Below are 20,387 nucleotides of genomic sequence, written 5' to 3' on the forward strand. Positions count from 1 at the left end.
TGCAACACACAATTGCACAATGAAACTGGGCCAATACATATCCAGTGAAGAAATTTAACATATCTAAATTCAATCCGTATCACACTGAACTATATCTTTGCCCAAACTTGTTATACAGAAAAGTGATGTTTTTTGTAATAAATTTTCTTTTATTACTTTTTAATGATCAACATTAAGAAACTGCCAAATAATTCTGAAAACAGTTGTGTCCAATATCAAACAATTTATGAGAAGCACATTCATTCTTTTCCAGCATACACATATAAAGCATAATTCCAAGAACATGCTAAGAATGCTTAAAATTCTATCAACAGGGAATTTATAGCAATCAAAATTTTTGAATGGCTGCCACCTGTATTTTTATATTTGTTTTTAAAAGAAATAAAAGAAAGGAATTATTTCATTACATGATCTAGTATGGCATTGAGAATTACAGATATTACTAGATCTAATCATCTTCTAAACTAGAATCAGTTACCACTAATCTATTTTGTGATTTTCAAATTTTCACCAGGACTTTTCTCTTTTTGTTTGAAGTCAAGTCCTTTCTAACTATCCACGAGATTGAATAAAATAAGTATTAAATCTAGAATAATGAAGAAAATTTATCAAGAAGGGTTTTAAAGTATATTACCAGTAACTGCACTACCTATATAGCATATCTGTCGTGTTATGCCATTTTACTTTTCACAATGAAATATATGAAAATAGCAAGCTTCATTTTTTAAAAAAAGAGACAGTACCAGAATCAAAAATATTAGTAAATATTTTACGTGGAATGCATAACTACACAGAAATTAATAATGAGCTAATGCAAACTAATTTTATTTCCATAATAGATTTTTTCATACATATATTCTTTTTTAACAGGATTTTTATATTCTTAAGCAAAACTGAATAGAATTTTACAGTATTTTAAGCGATCGCAGAAAATATTTCAAAACCCTACTTGTGAACTATAAGTTTGTCAAGAACTTTGTTTCCATAGTCTTATATGTTAAAAAAAAAAAAAAAAAAAAAAAAAAGCGTTATATGATAAATAATTTCGACTTGAAAGATTCGCCTTAATCAATAACAAGCACCTAAAAATTTCCAGATATTACAGATGGAATACATTAATGACTCAAATAGGCGTAAGTTTCAATACTATTAAGACTTACAACCACAAATAATTTACCAATGAAATCTTAAGCTACATCGCAGATAATTAAAAGTACTACTTTGCAAATAATTAAAACTTTCTAACTTTATATTACGGCAGGCCACGTGAAATATTCAGATCACACACAACAGACAAGATATTACAAATGAATCCACAAGCAAAAGAACAAATGAGTTTTATTATAAAATTAACTACACAATCCTTATTTGTAGTTATAATGATGTAATGAAATTCTTAGAATATCACTTAGATTTAGCTATAGTTTCTGCCCTCAAAAATGGTTTATTTGCTTCGGAATATTCATATAATGATACAATAAATTTTATCATTAGTTGATGATAAACTCTTGCTATTAAAATGTACATAAAAAAAATAATGCTCATCTAACTTTTAAGACACTATCAATATGTATAACTGTTTTGCATAGAGAAAATTTGTCTTTTCTGAAAGCACTTATCTATAATACAATGTTTATCAAGCCACATATTTTAATTATTTACACACATTATACAGAATTATATTTAGGATATTATGGTAAATCCTCAAGATAGTCTATTTAGGGATATAAGGCTCTTTGCATGAAAATTTATCATTCAATTCAAAATAATGTATGCTTTATGATTTTTAAATAAGCATAAATTAAATTTGATCTCACTAATTCTCACATGCTGGAAAAATATATAAAAACTTCAAAAGTTGATCAATACTGCTTGTTAAGAGACTCAAGCAACTTTGATTTATCATGAATGTCAGCAAATGCAGTTTTTCTCCCCTCCCAGCAAGTCTTCTACTTAAGATCAAGGGGCAAAAACAGTACAGTGCACCATGACTAGACATATGAAATATTATCAATTTCTGAAAATAAATGTTTTAACATTTTTAAAGGGCTAAAGAAACAACTAAATAACTAGATTATTTGGAAAAACACATAGCTAATACAAGGAAGCATCACTTAAGAAAATTAACTTGTCATATTAGAACACAAAACACATTTAAATGGTTAACATGCAAATTAATTTCTTTATCACATTCAATGAATAGAAATTCTAGCACAAACAAGAAAAATTAAAGCTTTTAAAATCACAATTTTTGCAAACGATTACAAAACTCTTGTTAACAGTTTATAAGTTATCTCAACAATAACTAATTTTGATTTATGCTTGCAACCTTAAATGAACTTTCACGTCAATAATTAGCTGGGAAATTACTGTTCCCATAAGTAACATGTCATTTACTTCACATGACCATTTGATCTTCATATTGTCAGATCAAAACTATTGAATAAAATAAGGCATGAGTAAATTTCTTCACCACTTATCTGTTATACAGATTTCACTGAACACTCTAGGTTGCAGATTTAACTAACATGCCCGAGTGAATAAGGTTAAGTACACAAATTTAAAGTCATATTGCTGCACTCTTGTCATTATTCGTTGCTAATTGGATAAGTCCTTGAAAAGTGTGCATAGGGTACGTATAGTTAAGCCTACAAGGAAGTATTTCTCAGGATTTGTAGTCCTTATCTTGCCAGTCTTTCATGGAACAGTATTCAAATAAGGATTTGCATTGAACGCTTCAGTCGCAAGTTAGGAGTTAACTACACTTTTTTTTTGGCTGGAATTAAGCTGTAACCAAAGACGGGAAATCATTCCAGTCATCAACCCTTGGAGCAGATTGTTGGCCAGATTTATTTATTTTCATGCTTCCACGATAGCTTCGACCACCAACACTTGGTCCACTAAGGTTATCTCTACGATCTTCTCTGTTAACATCTTTACCAGTGTTTGCACCTCTTTCACTTCTTGGACCAATACCTCTTGAACCACGCCCTCTTCCACGACCTCGGCGAGAATCGTTGAAGTTTATCTGAATATCTACCAGTTGTCGCTGACGCCCTCTCCGAGCAAACTCATCATCCTAGAAATATAAAATTTATATAATATCAAATTAAACAAAAACTATAAAGCATGACATTAATTAAGTTCAAGAATGTTAGAAGTTGCAAAAAAGTTTTACAATGAAATGCCATGTTCCTAATCAAATATAAACTTATAAGAATTTACTGTAAGCAAAATATACATTAAAATTCATGCAAAATATTGCCAGTGTAATTAAAGCTTATCTATAAAATTGCCGTAACTCATGTAAGATTTGCATACAGTAGAATAAAACCGAAATAACTCACATCAACATCTTCATCATCATCTTCTTCATCGTCGTCATCTTCCTTAACCTTTTTCTTCAGCACATACAATTTTTTCCATTGATTCCCGTCTTCGCCTTCTCCAGGTTTTCTGATGTTATATTTAGGAATAGCCCGTTTTGCCTCCTGCTCACGTTTCCATTCATCTAAAGTCATTTCCCTGGCAGTTTCCTCAGTGCGTTCTTCAGATACTGGCAAGTTTTCTCTATAGAATGCATAATTATATTTAATAAAAATTAAATACCATTATCACTTTTAAAAAATGACAAGTTCATGAGCATGTAATGCGCGATTATTTCAAAATTAGATATCAAATCACTGAACTACGGTAATTTAATCAATTAAATTCAGACCTGGTATTAAAAATACCACTAATAATTTTAGTTTTGAAGTATGTCATAGTCTTGCTGATATAGAATTTTTAGTTTTTCAATCACAAAGCAAATCTCACAACAGTCGAATTAATATTTATATTAATGCTAAAGCAAAGAAATGATACATAGAAACTAATTATAGGGAATTATGTTAGCAGCTTCTCATTATTATAACAGAAAATTTTTCAATTCTCTTTTCAATCAAAGCTAAATCTTCTATTCCTCTAAATGATAAAACATTATATTAAATGAATGGCCAATGAAATCATACACAATCCAATTATATGGTGAAAAAACTAAATAGGCATATAAAATTGTACCACCTACTTTAACAGAACACATCACTAGAAATAATAGCTCTGAAATAAAAACATTTAATATGTTCATGATTGTTTACATGTCTTGATTTTTTGAACTTGATATTTTTGATATTTAAACTTTTGAACTTGATATAAAAAATTTTACTTCAAAAGGAAGGGATGATAAGCAAGACATGTTATAGAAATTCAATTCAAGGAAAAACAGTCAAGTGAAGAAGACAAGCAAATGATGAAGGAAGTTGCAATGAATGAATGAATATAAAGTTTAGAATTCAAGAGCCAAAACAGATTGTAAAATACATCATGATTATATAAATAATATCAATATTAAACAAACCTTTCATAAGAGATTAAAAAGAGAAAAACATGAAAGAATTGTTTTAAATATACTCACTGAAAAAGTAAACTACGTCTATATTTTATTAAATTAAAACTTATCCCTTTTTATATCAATCATTTACATTCCTGTAACTTCATAACCTCACAAATCAGATACATAATAACAAGCAGGATATTAAGAAAAGTTAAGGGCCCGATAAATGAAAAGATCCATCTTCACAATGAAGAGAAGAAAAACTAACAACAAATCCAACATGGCCAGGCAAGTTATACACTTACGGGTCAATTCTAAACAAAGAATGCAGAATGTAAAAAAAAAAACTAGTTTATAATTAAGGGTTAACTAAGCAAATATTTTCCTTTAGAAGGGGGAAATGTCTGCTATTCATACTTAACTGTGAAGAAATGCTTTTGGTTGCAGTACACCTTCAAATGATAAAAGAAATAAATATATGCTTAATTTGTACTTGACATACTTTCGGAATCTGAATGCCTGGAAAGGTAGTTATTAAATTCTTCAAAGATTTAAAGGGGATAAAGATTAAAATATAATACATAAACTTCAAAAGACTTTCACAAAAGTTGATATCAAAAATTTTATAATCTAGACAAGAATTTCCAACATTAATTGATATATATAACACATACTATATATTGGGTAACTTTTATAACGGAACATAAGAATGCTTTTATGCATATTTTTTGGCTACTTCAACAACTCAAGATTTAAAAAAAAATAGTTTTTAATTTTTTTCATTTTTTTTTACTTGCAATTTAAAAAATTTAGTGCATTTCTGCTCTCAAAAGACAATGCATGATTTTAATATTTATATAACTTTATATTATCAATTAATTTTGCATATAAAAACTTGATTTATGTAAATACAAATAATGCAGACAAGACTTTAAATTTCAGTTAGTTCAAAAGGAAAAAGGGACCACAAGTAATATCACTTCATTTTTTAAAATAAAGTTACAACTGTCTTGGGACTGGCTATTGAGAGACTAACATTTTAATAAAAACACTTATGCTAATAAGAGCGTTTCAAGTTTCAGGAATTGAAAAAAAGGTGAAACTCCAAGAGACATTCGTTAAAATTTTAATGATTTGATTAAAACCATGAAAACTGACAGCTTAGGAAAAATCAACAGCTTCACTCATTTTTACAAGCCAAATAGAAAATTTGGAGAAAATACTTTATTGCAAATTAAATACACTTAATAAGTTCAATACATAATACACATGTAACTTTTTCAGTTCTCATTTTTTTTTAAAATAATTTTCTACATGAAGGAATATAGATGTTCACAGTTATGTTTTAATTATTGAAAAAAAAAATTGCATTCCACAAAAATACATTCCCTACTAATCTGGTTATTTTTGTAGTATCCAAGAAAGGTGCATGCATCTTTCAAACAGAAAATCTATGTGAAAGAAGTCCTAGTAAATTGTTAATGCAAAAACTACAACCAAATTAATCATCAAGGTGTCATTTCAGTGTTTAAAGATCTCTAGCTGTGTTCAACAGATATTCCTAAATATTCAATAAAAAATTACATCAAATGGCAAATATTTTGCATTGTGTAGAGGCGTAATACCACATGGAAAAGGTTTTAGATTGCTTGTGTTAGAACAGGAGTCCTGCATTATAACAGAATATAGTTTCACCTTGTGTTACATGCATTCAAAAAAGCAATGAATTCTTAAAAATATAGCTTTCATTTTCTCCATTCACATGTGCTCCTTTTACAGCCTAAAGAAAAATTGTATCTGCTGAAGCTTAACCAAGTACTGTACCAGTCAATTAGTGACTTGACCCACCCATTCCAAGAGGAAACACCAGAAGGATAAGTTTCTTTCATTGAACCATTTGTAAGCAAACCTCTATGTAAAACTATTCAGATTTGGTGTGCCTTCAAGAATTTTAAGATTAAAGAAACTTAATAATATTGTTACACATCTTAATAATCGCATGTTATTCTTACAATAACAAAAAAAAACAGGCTTACTTTGATTCCACGTTTTCATTTAATGAATCATCACATTTCTCTCCATGTCCTTCATCTTTCCCAGGACTCGAAACACTAAAATATGCAACAGTAAAACAACCGCATACAACATTTAAAATACAGGAGAGCCAAAATATACCAATTATAAAGAATTTAAAATGGCATAAAAATCTCAGCGGAAATATTTTGAATGTAAATGGTTTATAAATTACAGGTCTTATAAATTATTTCTATCTTTATAAATATTTCTATTTCATAAAACCAAAATTACATAACTAATGTAATATTACATGTCATTTAACAGCATCATCTAAAAGTTGTGTGCAATGTAAAGCAGGAGATTCACATTAAATTACATATTTTGTTCAGCACACTTCATGTGTGTATTAATTTCACATGAGAATAAGCTCATTCCATACACAAGAAGCATCTCAAGACATCAATTTCTTACTTTTAACCACGATTTTTTCCAATAGGAATAAAATCGATACTGCAACATTTTATCTAAAACTAAAATAACACATTTTGTAAAAACCAAACCGAAAATTCAGCTTGCTTACTTGTTTTCAGGCAAAATTTCACCCCAGCTAGAATCTGTTTGCTTTTCCCCAGATGCACTAGAGGAGACAAATCAGAAATAAATTTAAAAAAAATCAGGAAAATGAAAAATTATTTGAAATCTATATTAATGAAATGTCTTGAAAAAATTGTCTTACTCAAATTCATCATCTCCCCAAGTTGGTTCCTGTTCCTTTTTGGCAGCACTAGAAAGAATTATTCATTGGAAATGTTATACTTCATTCCAAGGGAAATTTTAGGAGACAATGACAAGGAATTTAATTTTTCTGTTGTGAAATAAACGTACCTAAATTCAGATTTCATATCTCCCCAGTTATTTGCTCCAGCACCTTCTCTTTTGTCAGTAGCACGCAAACCTCTATTCCAAAGATAAAAAGTATTTTTTTAAAAAAAAGTTTAGTTTTTGATTTAATTAAATTCTACCGAAGCAATACTTACGACTTATCACTTCCACTATGGCGGTCAAATTCTCTGCGTGGGGGACGGTTATCATAGTTGAAGAAACCACCTCGACCACGGGCTCTTCCTCGGCCTCTAAAGCCACCTCGACCTCTACGAAGTTCTGAATCCCTTTCCCTAAAATATTAAGAGAATGTTTCAAATGTTTAAGTAGCAATTGCAAAGTCACTGCTATAAACTGAAAGCATTTTTTTTATTTTAATAAGTTTCTCTTTGATTAAAGACACCAAATCACAATCTATCACAGGATCTAAACATCTCTCTAGCAAGCAACTAACTGCAAATAAAGATTTTTCATGAGCCAGATTCGCAAACCAAAACAAAAGCAAATAAAACAAGAATGCATTTATCTCGTATCGCAACATTCTTAATTTTTTATTCTCACCTTGATGACATAATTTTAAGAAATTTAATTTTTAAGAAATAACTTTTTTTACATTGATAAACCCACAGAATAATTAAAAAAAGGCAGATCTCCTAGGCCCCAATATTAAACAATGTGTTAATTTAAAATAAAACCATACAGATTATTATGAATACTTTAATGTAAACACAAGCCAGTTATGTCGGTAAACACCACCAAGTAATCAAAAATTTGTGCTCATAACAGTGCTAAAAAACAACTAATAGTAAATTAAAATACGAGTTTGCCTCCCTTAAATTTATAGCAACTTTAGAAAATATATTTTAAAAACCTGTTTAAAATTTATATAAATTACAACCTTGGAAACAAGCAAGTATTAAGAAATCTTTATATTGAGTACCCAAGTCAAATTTCCTATTACACCCTCAGCCATGTTCTGTACTTGGATGAACTAAACGAATATCTACTTAGTCTCCACATCTTAAATAATACATTTTTACCTGTTTTCAGTATTAAGGCCATGATCTTCACGATTTCTAAAATTCTTCCTTTCTTCAATATCTTTTGAATCCTCAAAACTCCTGGAATTTTTAGCATTCCGATCACTAAATGGTCTAGGCCTCGACTTGTTAGAACTTTCTAAAAAATAAAAGTTAATATGAACTTATAAGTTTCTAATCAGATACAAGATGAAGTATAAAAGATCCAAAAAACCTAACACAATAAAAGCAAAAATAACACATGATAAATAGTATCAATTAGCAACATTTAATTCAACTAACAACATTTTAAAGCATACTTCAAAATCAAAATTCACTAACAGGTATTGTCAGATCCACCAACTCTCAGGAATCTTAATTTTACATTAATAATAGAAACAAACATGGTAGAAACGAGACAATGTAAAATTCACATTACAAAATGTACAATAATTTAATGCTACATTTAAAAAACAGCCTTTCAAAAGAAGTTCAGTTTGAAAATCCAATCTTATTTATCAAGCAACACTGAAAACTTAAAAATCAGGTAGGAGAGCATATCAAGTCAAATTATTTATATATTAAAATGTAAATTGTTTATAACTCAAGACGAACAAGCAGATATTCTTAAAATTACTGAAACTTTAAGCTAATACTTAAGTTCCTAAGCATGAATTAATATATAATTTGTTGAAACAAATATCTACAAAAAAATTTACCGGGAATTATAAAGGGCAAAATAAAATTAACATTTGTGTACATATGAAAAACATGACAATAAGATTTACTTTAAGTCATATCCTTATTCCTATTTCATTTCTCAACTATTAATAATTTATGTAGAAACTATCATTTTAAATAGTAAGTTAAAACAGATTTAACTGTTTATATATATTATATATATAAAATTAGGATAAAGTTTCACAGCCGAACCACTTAAAGATTTGATAATTTTAACTTAGTCCACATAGCAATTTCAATTAAATCTATTCTCCCATTTTAGTACGCTGTTGAATTTAAGTGTTTGTAAAAATTACATTCTTGAAGGTGAAAATACATCCATTTTCTTTATATAAACCCTTAAAATTTACAATTTTATAAAAGAATTCTCAAAACTCAATTTAAACAAATTTACACACTTAACAAACGCTTGAGATTTTACAAATTTTTCGGCATATAATCCAATTTTTAGAGAAATAATCTATTTTACCTGACTGAATAAAAATGAATACAATATAATATTTAAAAATATTATACCCATTAACTAAACATATGAAAAAGTTGGTTAACCATAGCTATGGTATAAAAATCAATTCTAATTAACAGTTGCTGGGTTTTTAAATGCTAATTATGAGAATATTCTAATAACAAAGAATTAAAAACACTTGTACTTAATCTAAAAATTATTTTAAAACCTACATTTAATTAAAAAGATTTAAAAATTTCATTATTTGGCCATTAACACTTAAGGTTAATTTAATCTTTCACTCTTATAGGCTTATTCCCCCAATTTTAATTCGCATGCTTTCTGCTCTTAAAACCCCTTATAGAATTCTGCGTTATTTAAGAATTTCTCCAATTTCTAAACTATATCAGAAATAGCAAAACAGACATTACCTGTTCATTATATATATTATGTTTTCTAGTAAAATTTTAAATTCTTATTTGATAATAAAAATGAGGAATTATACACAACAATAAACCCACATATATCAAAATACAGAAATCATATTTGGCATTCTTAAGCATGCCAAATATGATATAAGTAGAAAATTACATTACAGAAAAGTGAATTTTGTCTCGTATCTTCAAATACTACTTAAATTTTATATTATGGGAAAAAAGCTTTTCAGTAAGTGAAGAATCACCCACTGCTTGGCATGATTTTCAAAATCAACTTATAAGACAAGACAGGAATCCACAATGAAGGTGAATGCGTGTGTGTGTGTGTGCTGGCACTCTATAGGCCAAACCGCTTAACTGACAACCACCAAATTTAATATACATGGATACTTTGGAGGGAGAGAATGTACATCTTGGAACAATTTCTTTAGAACTTTTAATAAACAATGTTAAGCCGAATTGTTGTTTTCCCACAATGACCTTCGAATATATTATCACATAAATCGGATTTTTCCATATCCATTTCAATATCTAAAAAATTATCTTTAATGATATAAATTCATTAGCCAGGCAAACTGTTACTGAATTTTGGTAATTTTAACCCTTTTTTTTACCTTACTTTCAACAATTGATTACATTGTTACACTGAAATTCAAACCAACTTCATTGTTTCAAATAATAACATGATTTTCTTCCAATGTTGAAAGTTACTTATTCTGTTTGATATCGGTGTAGTTTATGACACATGCAAGCAACAGAAGCCACAATATCGCAAAATTTGGAAGATAAATAAACCAGATATTTAGGTTTCAAATAGTGCTATGATGTTACAGGGTTGTCTCCCTTCAAAAGGTTCATGTATACAATAAAAAGAATTTAACACATATGATTAAAATGACAGTTCTAACATCAGTCAACATGGCAAAATCCTGAATATGAGTTATAAAAAACAATTTATCTGAAATTAAATATAGCCAATACTCCCGACAAACCAGCTGGTTACCCGAGGTGAATAATTAACAAAATTATTCTGCTTTAAAACATTTGAAAGCAAGCAATCAGTATTTCTCTTTTGTTTAAAATGTACATTTTAAAAAAGAATAAACAATATTCCAGCTTATTGTTAACACCAAAAATATACATTAAAAAATAAATCTAAATTAGGTATAAAAATTTTGATAGTTAATATTAAATCACAAAACAATTTTCAAAGCAATTAACATCCAATAAAGATATTTATACTGACAGAAACTTGCGACGGTTTAAATTAAAAATTCAATAAAATGAAATAATTAACATAAACTTCATATAAAATCAATCATTGTATTTTTTTCTAAGGCAACTTTTTAGTATTCTAATTCAAGAAGGACACAGTTTATCAATTGGAACATTTTCAGTATCGGTTAAAATCTATTAAATACATAAAATATGCATGCATTTTTAAATCCATGCAAGAATTTTCTAATTAACATTAGGTTTCTATATTAAATACTAGGACTTTTCTAATCTGAAATTTATGCAAATTGATGAAACTATCCTTTCCAGCGATTCCAATTATCAGAGGGAATAAATGATTTCCTAGCAAGAGAAGTTCCCGCATATTTAGAAATTACTAAAGCAGCGAAGATCAGAATAGTATACTTGGTTTAGACACCAACTGCATTTCAGATTTTAAAATATATACTCTATTCAATGACAGCTTTTAAAAATTCAATTAAATTTAATTCAAAAAAATTCTTTCAAATTTTTTTTAAAGTTTACAGGTATTACTTTTAATTATATTTTCAATATTCATTTGGCTTATTGATCTTCAAATAAAAGTAAAAAGATGGATCAAATTTAAGCCCATCAATGAAATGAATGAAAAAAAATTAACTTTAATTGAGTAACTTCAAAAACACAAATCAGCCAATTTTAAATGCTTTGCCAAATAATTCCAAGATAAAATTCCATGAAGAAAACCAAACATTTTGTAGCTTAATAAGGTAACAGGAATAAAATTCATAAACATAACATTCATTTACCAGAACATGGGAAGGAACTGACCAGTCGTTACAAATAAACACATGCATACTGTTTTCTGATTAACAAGGTTAAACACGTTTTATGCAACATCCATTAGGTTTATAAAAACCTGCATTATATAAAAATTTCCAGAAATCAGAATTCAAAAAATACTGAATCGTCAAATATGAAAAATAGTCTTCTGAAAACATATGCAATTTATAATTTCCTAACTGTATGATTTAAAGTTTCAGAAATTATACAATTTTGAGCAATTACATATAATGAGCAATTATAAAAATCACCTCAATTTTTTTTTTTTAATACCAAGCAACTGAAAAAATACTGTAAAATATAATAAGCCGATTCTGATTATAATTTTGGATATTTGCATCTTCATATCTGTTTTCAGTCGAAGCAAAATTTAACTTCACAGGAGCATTTTTAGAGACTCATCGAAATTGTCTCATAAGTTAGAATGATTTCAGAGGCACAATAGTTATTATAGATTTAAGCTAATACCAAATTTTGCCGTATCTAGTTTATACCAATACTCACAATTATGATACAGCCAGAAGCAATCTCTCCCTCCCCACACATTGGAATGAAACTGGGTTTTTAACTAGTATTAATTCTCACACTTACACGAAGACAGATAGGCGATATTGACATGAATGATAAAAATCATGATTTTACTTTTTTAGAAGTACTGACAATCCAGCTGTAGCATTAATTTTGACAGTAAATGACAGGCAGGCAAGAAAAGAAAAAGAATGACTTTGCTGATGTAATTAGTATAATAGAAGGTAGGAATTCTTGAGTGGTATGTACATTATATGGGATAAAGGATGATGGTTAGACAAAATATATATAGTATATAAAATGCATGTTGCTGATGTTACAAATAAACATTGGTGGGAAGGCAGCAAATTAGGTTATATCAACCAAGTATATCATCAGTATATCATTATACTAAGTATCAGGTTGATACAATATTACCCAACCCTAATTTATATCCATATTGGTATCAAAGAATATAAGAAGTGGCAATATGACATAAGAATTTGCTTTTAAGCTTATCTAAACATATTGATATATGTAGACCCCCCCCCTCCTTTTTTTCACTGATAGTCTCAATTTGTCCAATAACAGGATTTTAAGCAAATAAATAAAACTTCCATATCAACATGAATACATGGTTGCTAAAAAATGGGCAAGTCTCAACACCTTCAATTCTAGCAATTGGAATAATTACATTCATGAAATCCAGTTCCAAAGTGATGAGAAATCTTAAAATTGTTCTACAGTTACTTTCAATTTTAAATCCAATAGAATATTATGCAGTGATATTCAAATAGTCATATGACAATTATGGTTGAAAGTAGTACCTTAAGTCACCAAGATTGATACTGTTAATTTCATAATACTCTAAGAATTAATTTTTAAGAATGATACTAGAATACTTCATTACCTTTCTTAAAATAAAATTAAGAATGAAATCCTGACAACTGCAGGAAAAAGAATTTGTGCTAAAGCCACTACATTGTAACTATATTATCTACTTAATTAAATGAATCTCAGATTAATGCCTTCCTTTAACAGATTTAGATAGAACAAATATCCAAGACTATCAATTGTTAAAGTGCAAGATTTGCCCTAACAAGTTTAGAAAATAAGCCACCAGGCTTGAAAGAGTCAATGCAGACTTTGGCAAAAGTCAATGGTAAAAATTAAGCCGATATATCTTTTACCTATATTTTTAACAAGAAATGCAAATTTAAACATTTTATCCATATAGACACATGAAAAAATATTTTTAAAAGCATAAACTTTTTAATTGTACAATTCTAATGGACTTTTAACACAATTTTGAGAAAGCAACACTATTTTAAAGTATAACAATTTCTATAGTAAAAAACAATGTATCAAGAGATTTAAATAAGTATTATATTTGAATTTGTAATGCATAATTTATCAGAATTACTATTAATTTGTTGTTATACTGACTGGCTCACACAGAAAGAAACAGCTGAAGTAAATTTGAAATCAAATCTAGAATAATTTTAAAAGTTGTAACTTAATTCATTGCATAGTATTAAAATTCTCACAGCATTATTTCTCATTAGTGAATGAAACTACTGTGGGAAGAAATCTCATGCTTATAGATATCCAATACAACGTTTTATATATAAAACAAGTAACTGTTTAAATGAAATGGATATAAATTAAACTTTGCTTTCTATGTTCTATTTTCAGACAACTTCCACATATAAAAGCACTAGCCAAATATCTTTATCAAAAAGATATTTTGTAAATCTTACACAAAAGATTAAAAATGTATAAAACGACCAATGCCTCATTCTGTAATGCTATGCAGTATAAGAAAATTCAGTTTCAAGAAACATCAAGAACATTAACGCAAATCAATTCTCTCGTCATTTAATCCCAGACACGGAATTTTTAAATCGTTACATTTTATTACTTAGCCGTCCAATTTACAAAAATTTCCTAGAAACAACATTAACCTAAATGTACCTACAAACTTTAAATGCTGAAAATTTCAAGGTATAACAGTATCAGATTCCATTAAATTCTAATATGCACTTATTAAGAGATTAACATAACACTTTTCACTTATAATAAATTCATAAATATTCTTGAAGATCTACTTTCTTTCCGAAGTCCTTAAAACGCAGTACTTAAAAACATGCTGTTCAATACAAAAGCTCTATACGCTGAACACGTGTTTTGAAAATACGTTTCAAAAATAGCCTTTACAAATTGCAATGCAAAATAATATACGGATATTAACTAAAATTCATTATAACAAAAAACTTTCACATTCAAAGTCAACAGCAAGAATAATTCATGCAAAAGCAGTCTCAACATGTCGGTTTATTTACCTTTATTGAACCATGTGGTTAAGAATATTATCATAGAAAAAAGTTTTTATCTACCTGTCGTTTCTGAAGGTTTTTGAGGGGTTATCGTAGAGTTGTCCTTAGATTTTTTTGATAATGCAGTGGCAGGGGTTATTTTTCCTGTTTTTGTGGTTTTACTCTTGTCTTTGGGATGACTTTTATCCGACTTGCGTTTTTCCTTTTCTTCCTCCTGTTGTCGAATAATTTCCAACGGGTCAACATCTTCATCATAAAATAGTTCATATCTATTTTTCACACCAATCCCATATGCGTTTTCCATCTTGATATGACCCTTTTGGTCAACAGATGGAATAAGATCAAAATCTTAGGTGGTAACTTCTCAAACACTGATTTCATGCACAATGGCGCGGTTCCATGAGAATGGAGACTGTCGGTATAGAATTTCTCATGCTTAGGGAAAGCCTCATCCAATAGTGACTGATTTTTCCCTACGATGGCTCGAGGAGGAAAATGTTTGAATGACTGCGTAATAAAGATTAACTCTACTATCATTCATAAAAGTAGGTGTATTGCATTAATTACTTCTTTAAGAAAAAACTCATTTCTTTTCGATTCAATTAGCCGAATTAATGTCACTCTAGAGCTAAGTAAATACTTACCAATACTGACAAAAATACAAATTTTTAGTAAACAAGCATTTAACAAGGAAAAACTGAAAGACATTGCAAAGAAAATAATTGTTTTGAAAATAACATATTGTAAAGAGGAAGAATTAAAAAAATAATTAATTGAAATTTTAACAGAAATCAATTCAATTATTCAAAATGTTTAAATGAAAGAGAGAAACGAAAACTAAATTTTATAGATAAAGGGAGAGATTTTATTGACACCCATCAAGAATTACTACTTACTTACTATACAAAGTGTGTAGTATACCTTTAAATTTCTTAACGAGGTAAATATTTCTTTACTCTTTGTGCATTCCTTGTTAAGATAACAGTGAATACTTTAATCAAAGCCCCTGCTGTGTTTAGGTCGATGCTGAAGATCCTGAAAATCTCACAGCTGAATATTCTATGAGTTTTCTCTCAATCTCTGTGGTGTTGAATCTGTCTTTCCTGAAATATTTTATAAGTATTTTGCTTTAAATTGAGTTGTTTTGCTGAATATTCTCTCTCTTTTACTATTCTTGCTATACATGTAATAATATCATAACCTTAAAATGTTTTAAGAAAATATCTGTATTTCAGATAAATATAGATATAATTCGAATCTTAACAATATTTCAAAGCAATAGTTTTTCTAAAATGTATAAACTGACAAATCAATAAACTTGAAAAAAAAAACTACATACTATCTTATTGCTACTACATACTATAATCTTAGAAACCTTGAAATCTAGATAGAAAATGCATACTTTTATAGAAAATTGATGTGCGAACTTGATGAACCGAAACCAAATTAAACAGAGATTATTGAAACACTAGCTACTCTAAACAATCATTCGGAGATAGAGTAGAAGGAGGGGGGGGGGAATCAATGTGACAGTGTCAATTTTTTCTATGATCAATGGCGTAGTGGGAGTACATGAAGCTAAAATCAATGCAATTCTTATTATTCAAGTATACGAAGTATAGACAAAGTATTATAATCGTCAAAAAAATCATCTTCCTTTCAGACCTACCTGTGTTCTAAAAACATATTTTTGCCACTATATCTTTATGGCTGTCTTGCTATCGTGTTCACACACGATAATTCAAAAACGCTTTGAACTTGAAGGATGAAATTCGGCATGTGGATTTTAGGGCAAATTTCTAGCAAATTTTGAACGAAATCCAATCAGAAAAAATCTACCTGACTGGCTGTTCGAGTACAAGTGAAATCGATAAAACCTAAGGAGTAATAAACTTGATTTTTAAGCTTATCTAAATAGATACAATTTGATATACAGGTTTAGTATTTAAAATCTGGATTCTTACTAAATTTTAAACCAGTCTGTCAAACGACTAATCGTCTGCATGTCTATATTTTCAAAAGCATGTAAATGTAATAACTTATAAAGGCAATTACTTAAATCAATGAAATTCGGTATGGGATCTTATAACTACAACTGTAGTTCCGTTTCAAATTTTGGTTCCAATCGGTCGGAAAAAAGGCATTGAAAATATATATTTGCATAACAGATTCATTTAAAATGCGAAAGGTCTATATTCATTTCAAAAGTCTGTATTTCGTAACTATTTTTCTGAAATGCCATGCAAGGTGTCCACAGACTTTCCTAAGGTCCACAATTTTATGCGAAGGGAGGGAGATAAAAATGATCGGAAACTATGCGAAAATGTTTCGGGAGACAACTCCCGCTAGTTTCATTCGGTGATTCATATTTGATCTTAAAAACATAACCGAAAAATTGTAATATTTTTGTGTTCTCTACTTCCTCCAAACCAGCGCATTAGTGTAGTTAGATGATGGAACGTGAAGCTAGATAATACCTTCAGTTACATTTGGGTCATAAAAATAACTAATGGTAATCCAAATGAGAAATTATGGGATTCTGATATCTTATCCTTTGCAACTTCATTGAAAGATGACATTTTAAGTTATCACGTCCATCCACTGAGTTTTTTGTTCGATGTAATAAGCAAAAGAAAACAACGCGTAATAGAAGATTCTACTCTCAGTCTTTTCAGTTTATAACATATATTTTCCATCTTCTGATTCAGATGTTTTTGTCAATGGCTCGATGATGTACGTCAGAGAATAGTATATTCTAAACGTGATTCTACTAAAACTATGCCGAGTATGTGGATCTTGTTGAGGTCAAATGTCATCTGGCTGGTGTGATGTGCTTGTGTGGATAGTGGGATGGGGGTTCACAAGTCACGTTCATTCTCCACAGCATGGTTCAAAAAGCATGATGTCTATTTTTAATATTTCTTCAAAGAGAGATGTTTATCTAAAAAAATTCTAAAAAGAATAAAGAGAGGAATAAAGGAAGAGTGAAATTTTTCCTACTGTCTTTTCTTCTTCATTTCCTTTCGCTCTTGAAGTAAAAAATGTTGAAGCGTAATAGATATTGTTTGCTGGAAACCAAATAACATTAGTATAAATCTCATAACAAACAATCAAAACCATGTTTATTTCTGAAACAGAAAATTCTCAGGAGTTTCCGACTTATTTTTTCGCTAGAAAGGGAAAATTTTATCCTTCCTTCGAGAAAAGGTATTTTTTAACAGGCATTCTTCCTCTTATTTACCAATAATAGTTACAGAAAAAGAAACAAATAAAAAGAAATTGAACCTTATACGAATGCGATATATTGTACAAAGCTTTATTTTTCTACTATATAAAACTTTGTACAATATACTTTCATAAAAGAAATATTTTTATTATTACATACAAATAATATAGTCAAACCTTGCCGATCATGGGGATTACGACATTAATACATTGTGCTTATGGAAAAATCATGTTCCACAAAACTAATTTTCTTTCGTAAGTTATGGTTTTAATTAAGAGAGTATGTATAATTTAAACTAGCCTAATTATTTCTGTAATTAAGGGGGGAATTGAAGCGTTTGTTAAGCAAAAAATTTATTATCAGATTAATAAGTTGAGACTGACACAATTATTTTTTTAAGGCTAGAAATTTTTGTTTGGAGCAGCATAGAGTTTTTCCATCCCGCTCATAAAGCTCCCTCTCCTTTCTTCAATCAAATCAATTCCCATTGTAAAATCAAAGAATTTATGTGTGTGTTTTTCACACATCATATCACTTCTTATAAGTGAAAGACACTTTCTTATTTCTGCTTTCACAATTGCTTATTCAAAGATCATCCATATCTTCATTCGCTATTCTTTGATTGTTATTCTAGACTTTCTTTTTTTCATGTTTGAAAATCCTCCACTGCCAATAGTTTTTGCGATTTGCGCGATTTCTTTGATTTTACTTTCAACCGATGAAGTTTTTTTTTTAAAGTTGTTGATAACTCCTGGCCAAAGCTGAAGCCAATAAATATATGAAATATGGAAGAAATTTTTCCTTTGGGCAAATTAAACGGGAACTAATAAACTTCTGCAAGCAGTTTATTTTCGTGAAGCACGCTTTAGCAGTGTAGCTCGCTTTATGTGCCATCCTGTTTTTATTAACTTATTTAAACATACACAACTTCATTTTTTATGATATAATAAGATTCCAGATTTAACAGATAAATTATAGACAGGTAAATAACATTTTTTTAATTCTTAAAAATTGGAAATAACATTTAACATTCACAAAATAAGGTTTAAATTTAAATGGATTTTTTGCTTGGCAAAAAGACTTACATGATTTTAGGTTCCTAATAAAAATATTGTGAAATGTAGTCATTTAACCTTGTTGCTTAATTTTCAAAGAAATAAATCACAGAATATACAGGAGTTTTCCTAAATTTCAAATTTACAAATCTTACAAAACTGGAAATCAAATAAATGAATACACGGCTTCAAACAGTTACTAAAAATTCACAAGATAAAATATAGGAACTTAGAACTTTCATTTTTGCTAAATTATCAAAACTAAGAATCAAAATATATATGAACTTTTCATTAATAAATGAGATCATATTGGTATATATGTTTTCTTATTTCGTTCTTCATCATCTTTCTCATCTATTTTTATTGCGTATTTTACATGTATGTTTCATAGTGCTAATTTGTGTTTTATACGCAAAATGTGGCAATCCGACACAATCGGTAAGGGTGTAATTGTTTTCAGCTATACCACAAACAGAACATCGTTCATATTTTATTTTCTTCATTATTATTTATTTATTTATTAAAATTCAGTTCCAAGAGTGTTTCGTGTAAAGACAGCGATTTTTGTGTTCACGCTTTGTTACCAGATGAAATACTTTTCGTATGCAAACGTTTTTAAAGTTGACCTTTGAACGTAATTGCCATATCTTTAAAAAAAGTCTATGATCTGGAGAGAAATTTGTTCCTTCAAATCCAGCAGATCTTGAGTAATTATCGTTCCAATACCTACAAGAAAATTAACCACCTGTAGATTCTATATTATGGCCTCGTGTAATTTCCACTCAGTTGGTCCACTACATCAAGTTTATTTTTATTTTAGTCCACAATTATGCCTAGTTTTTGAATCTGTACATCAATTTTGCCGCTGACTTTAGGTAGATCTGAGAATATGACACACCTGTTCTAGCGAGTCATGTAAAAAATTAATAATAAGTTTAATGAATCACTTTTTTGAAATCAGACTCAATCCGAAAAATATTTTAATACACCGTTACTAGGGATTGCAATACCGGACCAAAATTTCAATACCGGTATTCGGTATTTTTTAGATCTTAATACCGGGATACCGGTTTTAATACCGGTATTAGAAATTTTAGAAAAAGAAAGAAAACAAGGTGTTTCTTTGTTTTATTTGCCAGTTTTATAAGAGAGTGTAAATATCACAAAAAATAATATGGAACTTATAAAATTATAACAGTATATAAAGAATCACAAAAAAGTAAAGGAACAACTTATTTATTTAAATCACAAAAAAAGTGTACATATCACTATTCAGTCTGTGGTACTATTACA

At 28.8% G+C, this 20,387-nt stretch overlaps 1 protein-coding gene across 1 annotated transcript; it reads right to left on the reverse strand.

Moving 5' to 3' along the window:
* Positions 1–1,320: 1,320 nt before the first annotated feature.
* On the reverse strand, positions 1,321–15,304 carry LOC129958319 (plasminogen activator inhibitor 1 RNA-binding protein-like). Its single transcript, XM_056070717.1, has 9 exons — positions 14,874–15,304; positions 8,311–8,449; positions 7,426–7,563; positions 7,274–7,345; positions 7,125–7,172; positions 6,969–7,025; positions 6,409–6,483; positions 3,348–3,570; positions 1,321–3,079 (listed from the first exon to the last, which is right to left on the reverse strand). Exons 1-9 carry the CDS (start codon positions 15,115–15,117, stop codon positions 2,783–2,785), a joined length of 1,293 nt encoding a protein of 430 aa, XP_055926692.1. The 5' UTR covers positions 15,118–15,304; the 3' UTR covers positions 1,321–2,782.
* Positions 15,305–20,387: the final 5,083 nt, after the last annotated feature.

Source organism: Argiope bruennichi, chromosome X1, assembly GCF_947563725.1.
Source record: "Argiope bruennichi chromosome X1, qqArgBrue1.1, whole genome shotgun sequence".
Lineage (NCBI taxonomy): Eukaryota > Metazoa > Arthropoda > Arachnida > Araneae > Araneidae > Argiope > Argiope bruennichi.

Bases quoted from the DNA above. Each gene is read 5' to 3' on its own strand.
- LOC129958319 (XM_056070717.1), bottom strand. From the start codon at position 15,117: ATGGAAAACGCATATGGGATTGGTGTGAAAAATAGATATGAACTATTT. The intron at 7,026-7,124 runs GTAAGACAATTT...TGTCTCCTCTAG, and splicing joins TGGGGAGATGATGAATTTGA to TGCATCTGGGGAAAAGCAAA. The intron at 3,571-6,408 runs GTAAGCCTGTTT...TGCATTCTATAG, and splicing joins AATGAAAACGTGGAATCAAA to AGAAAACTTGCCAGTATCTG.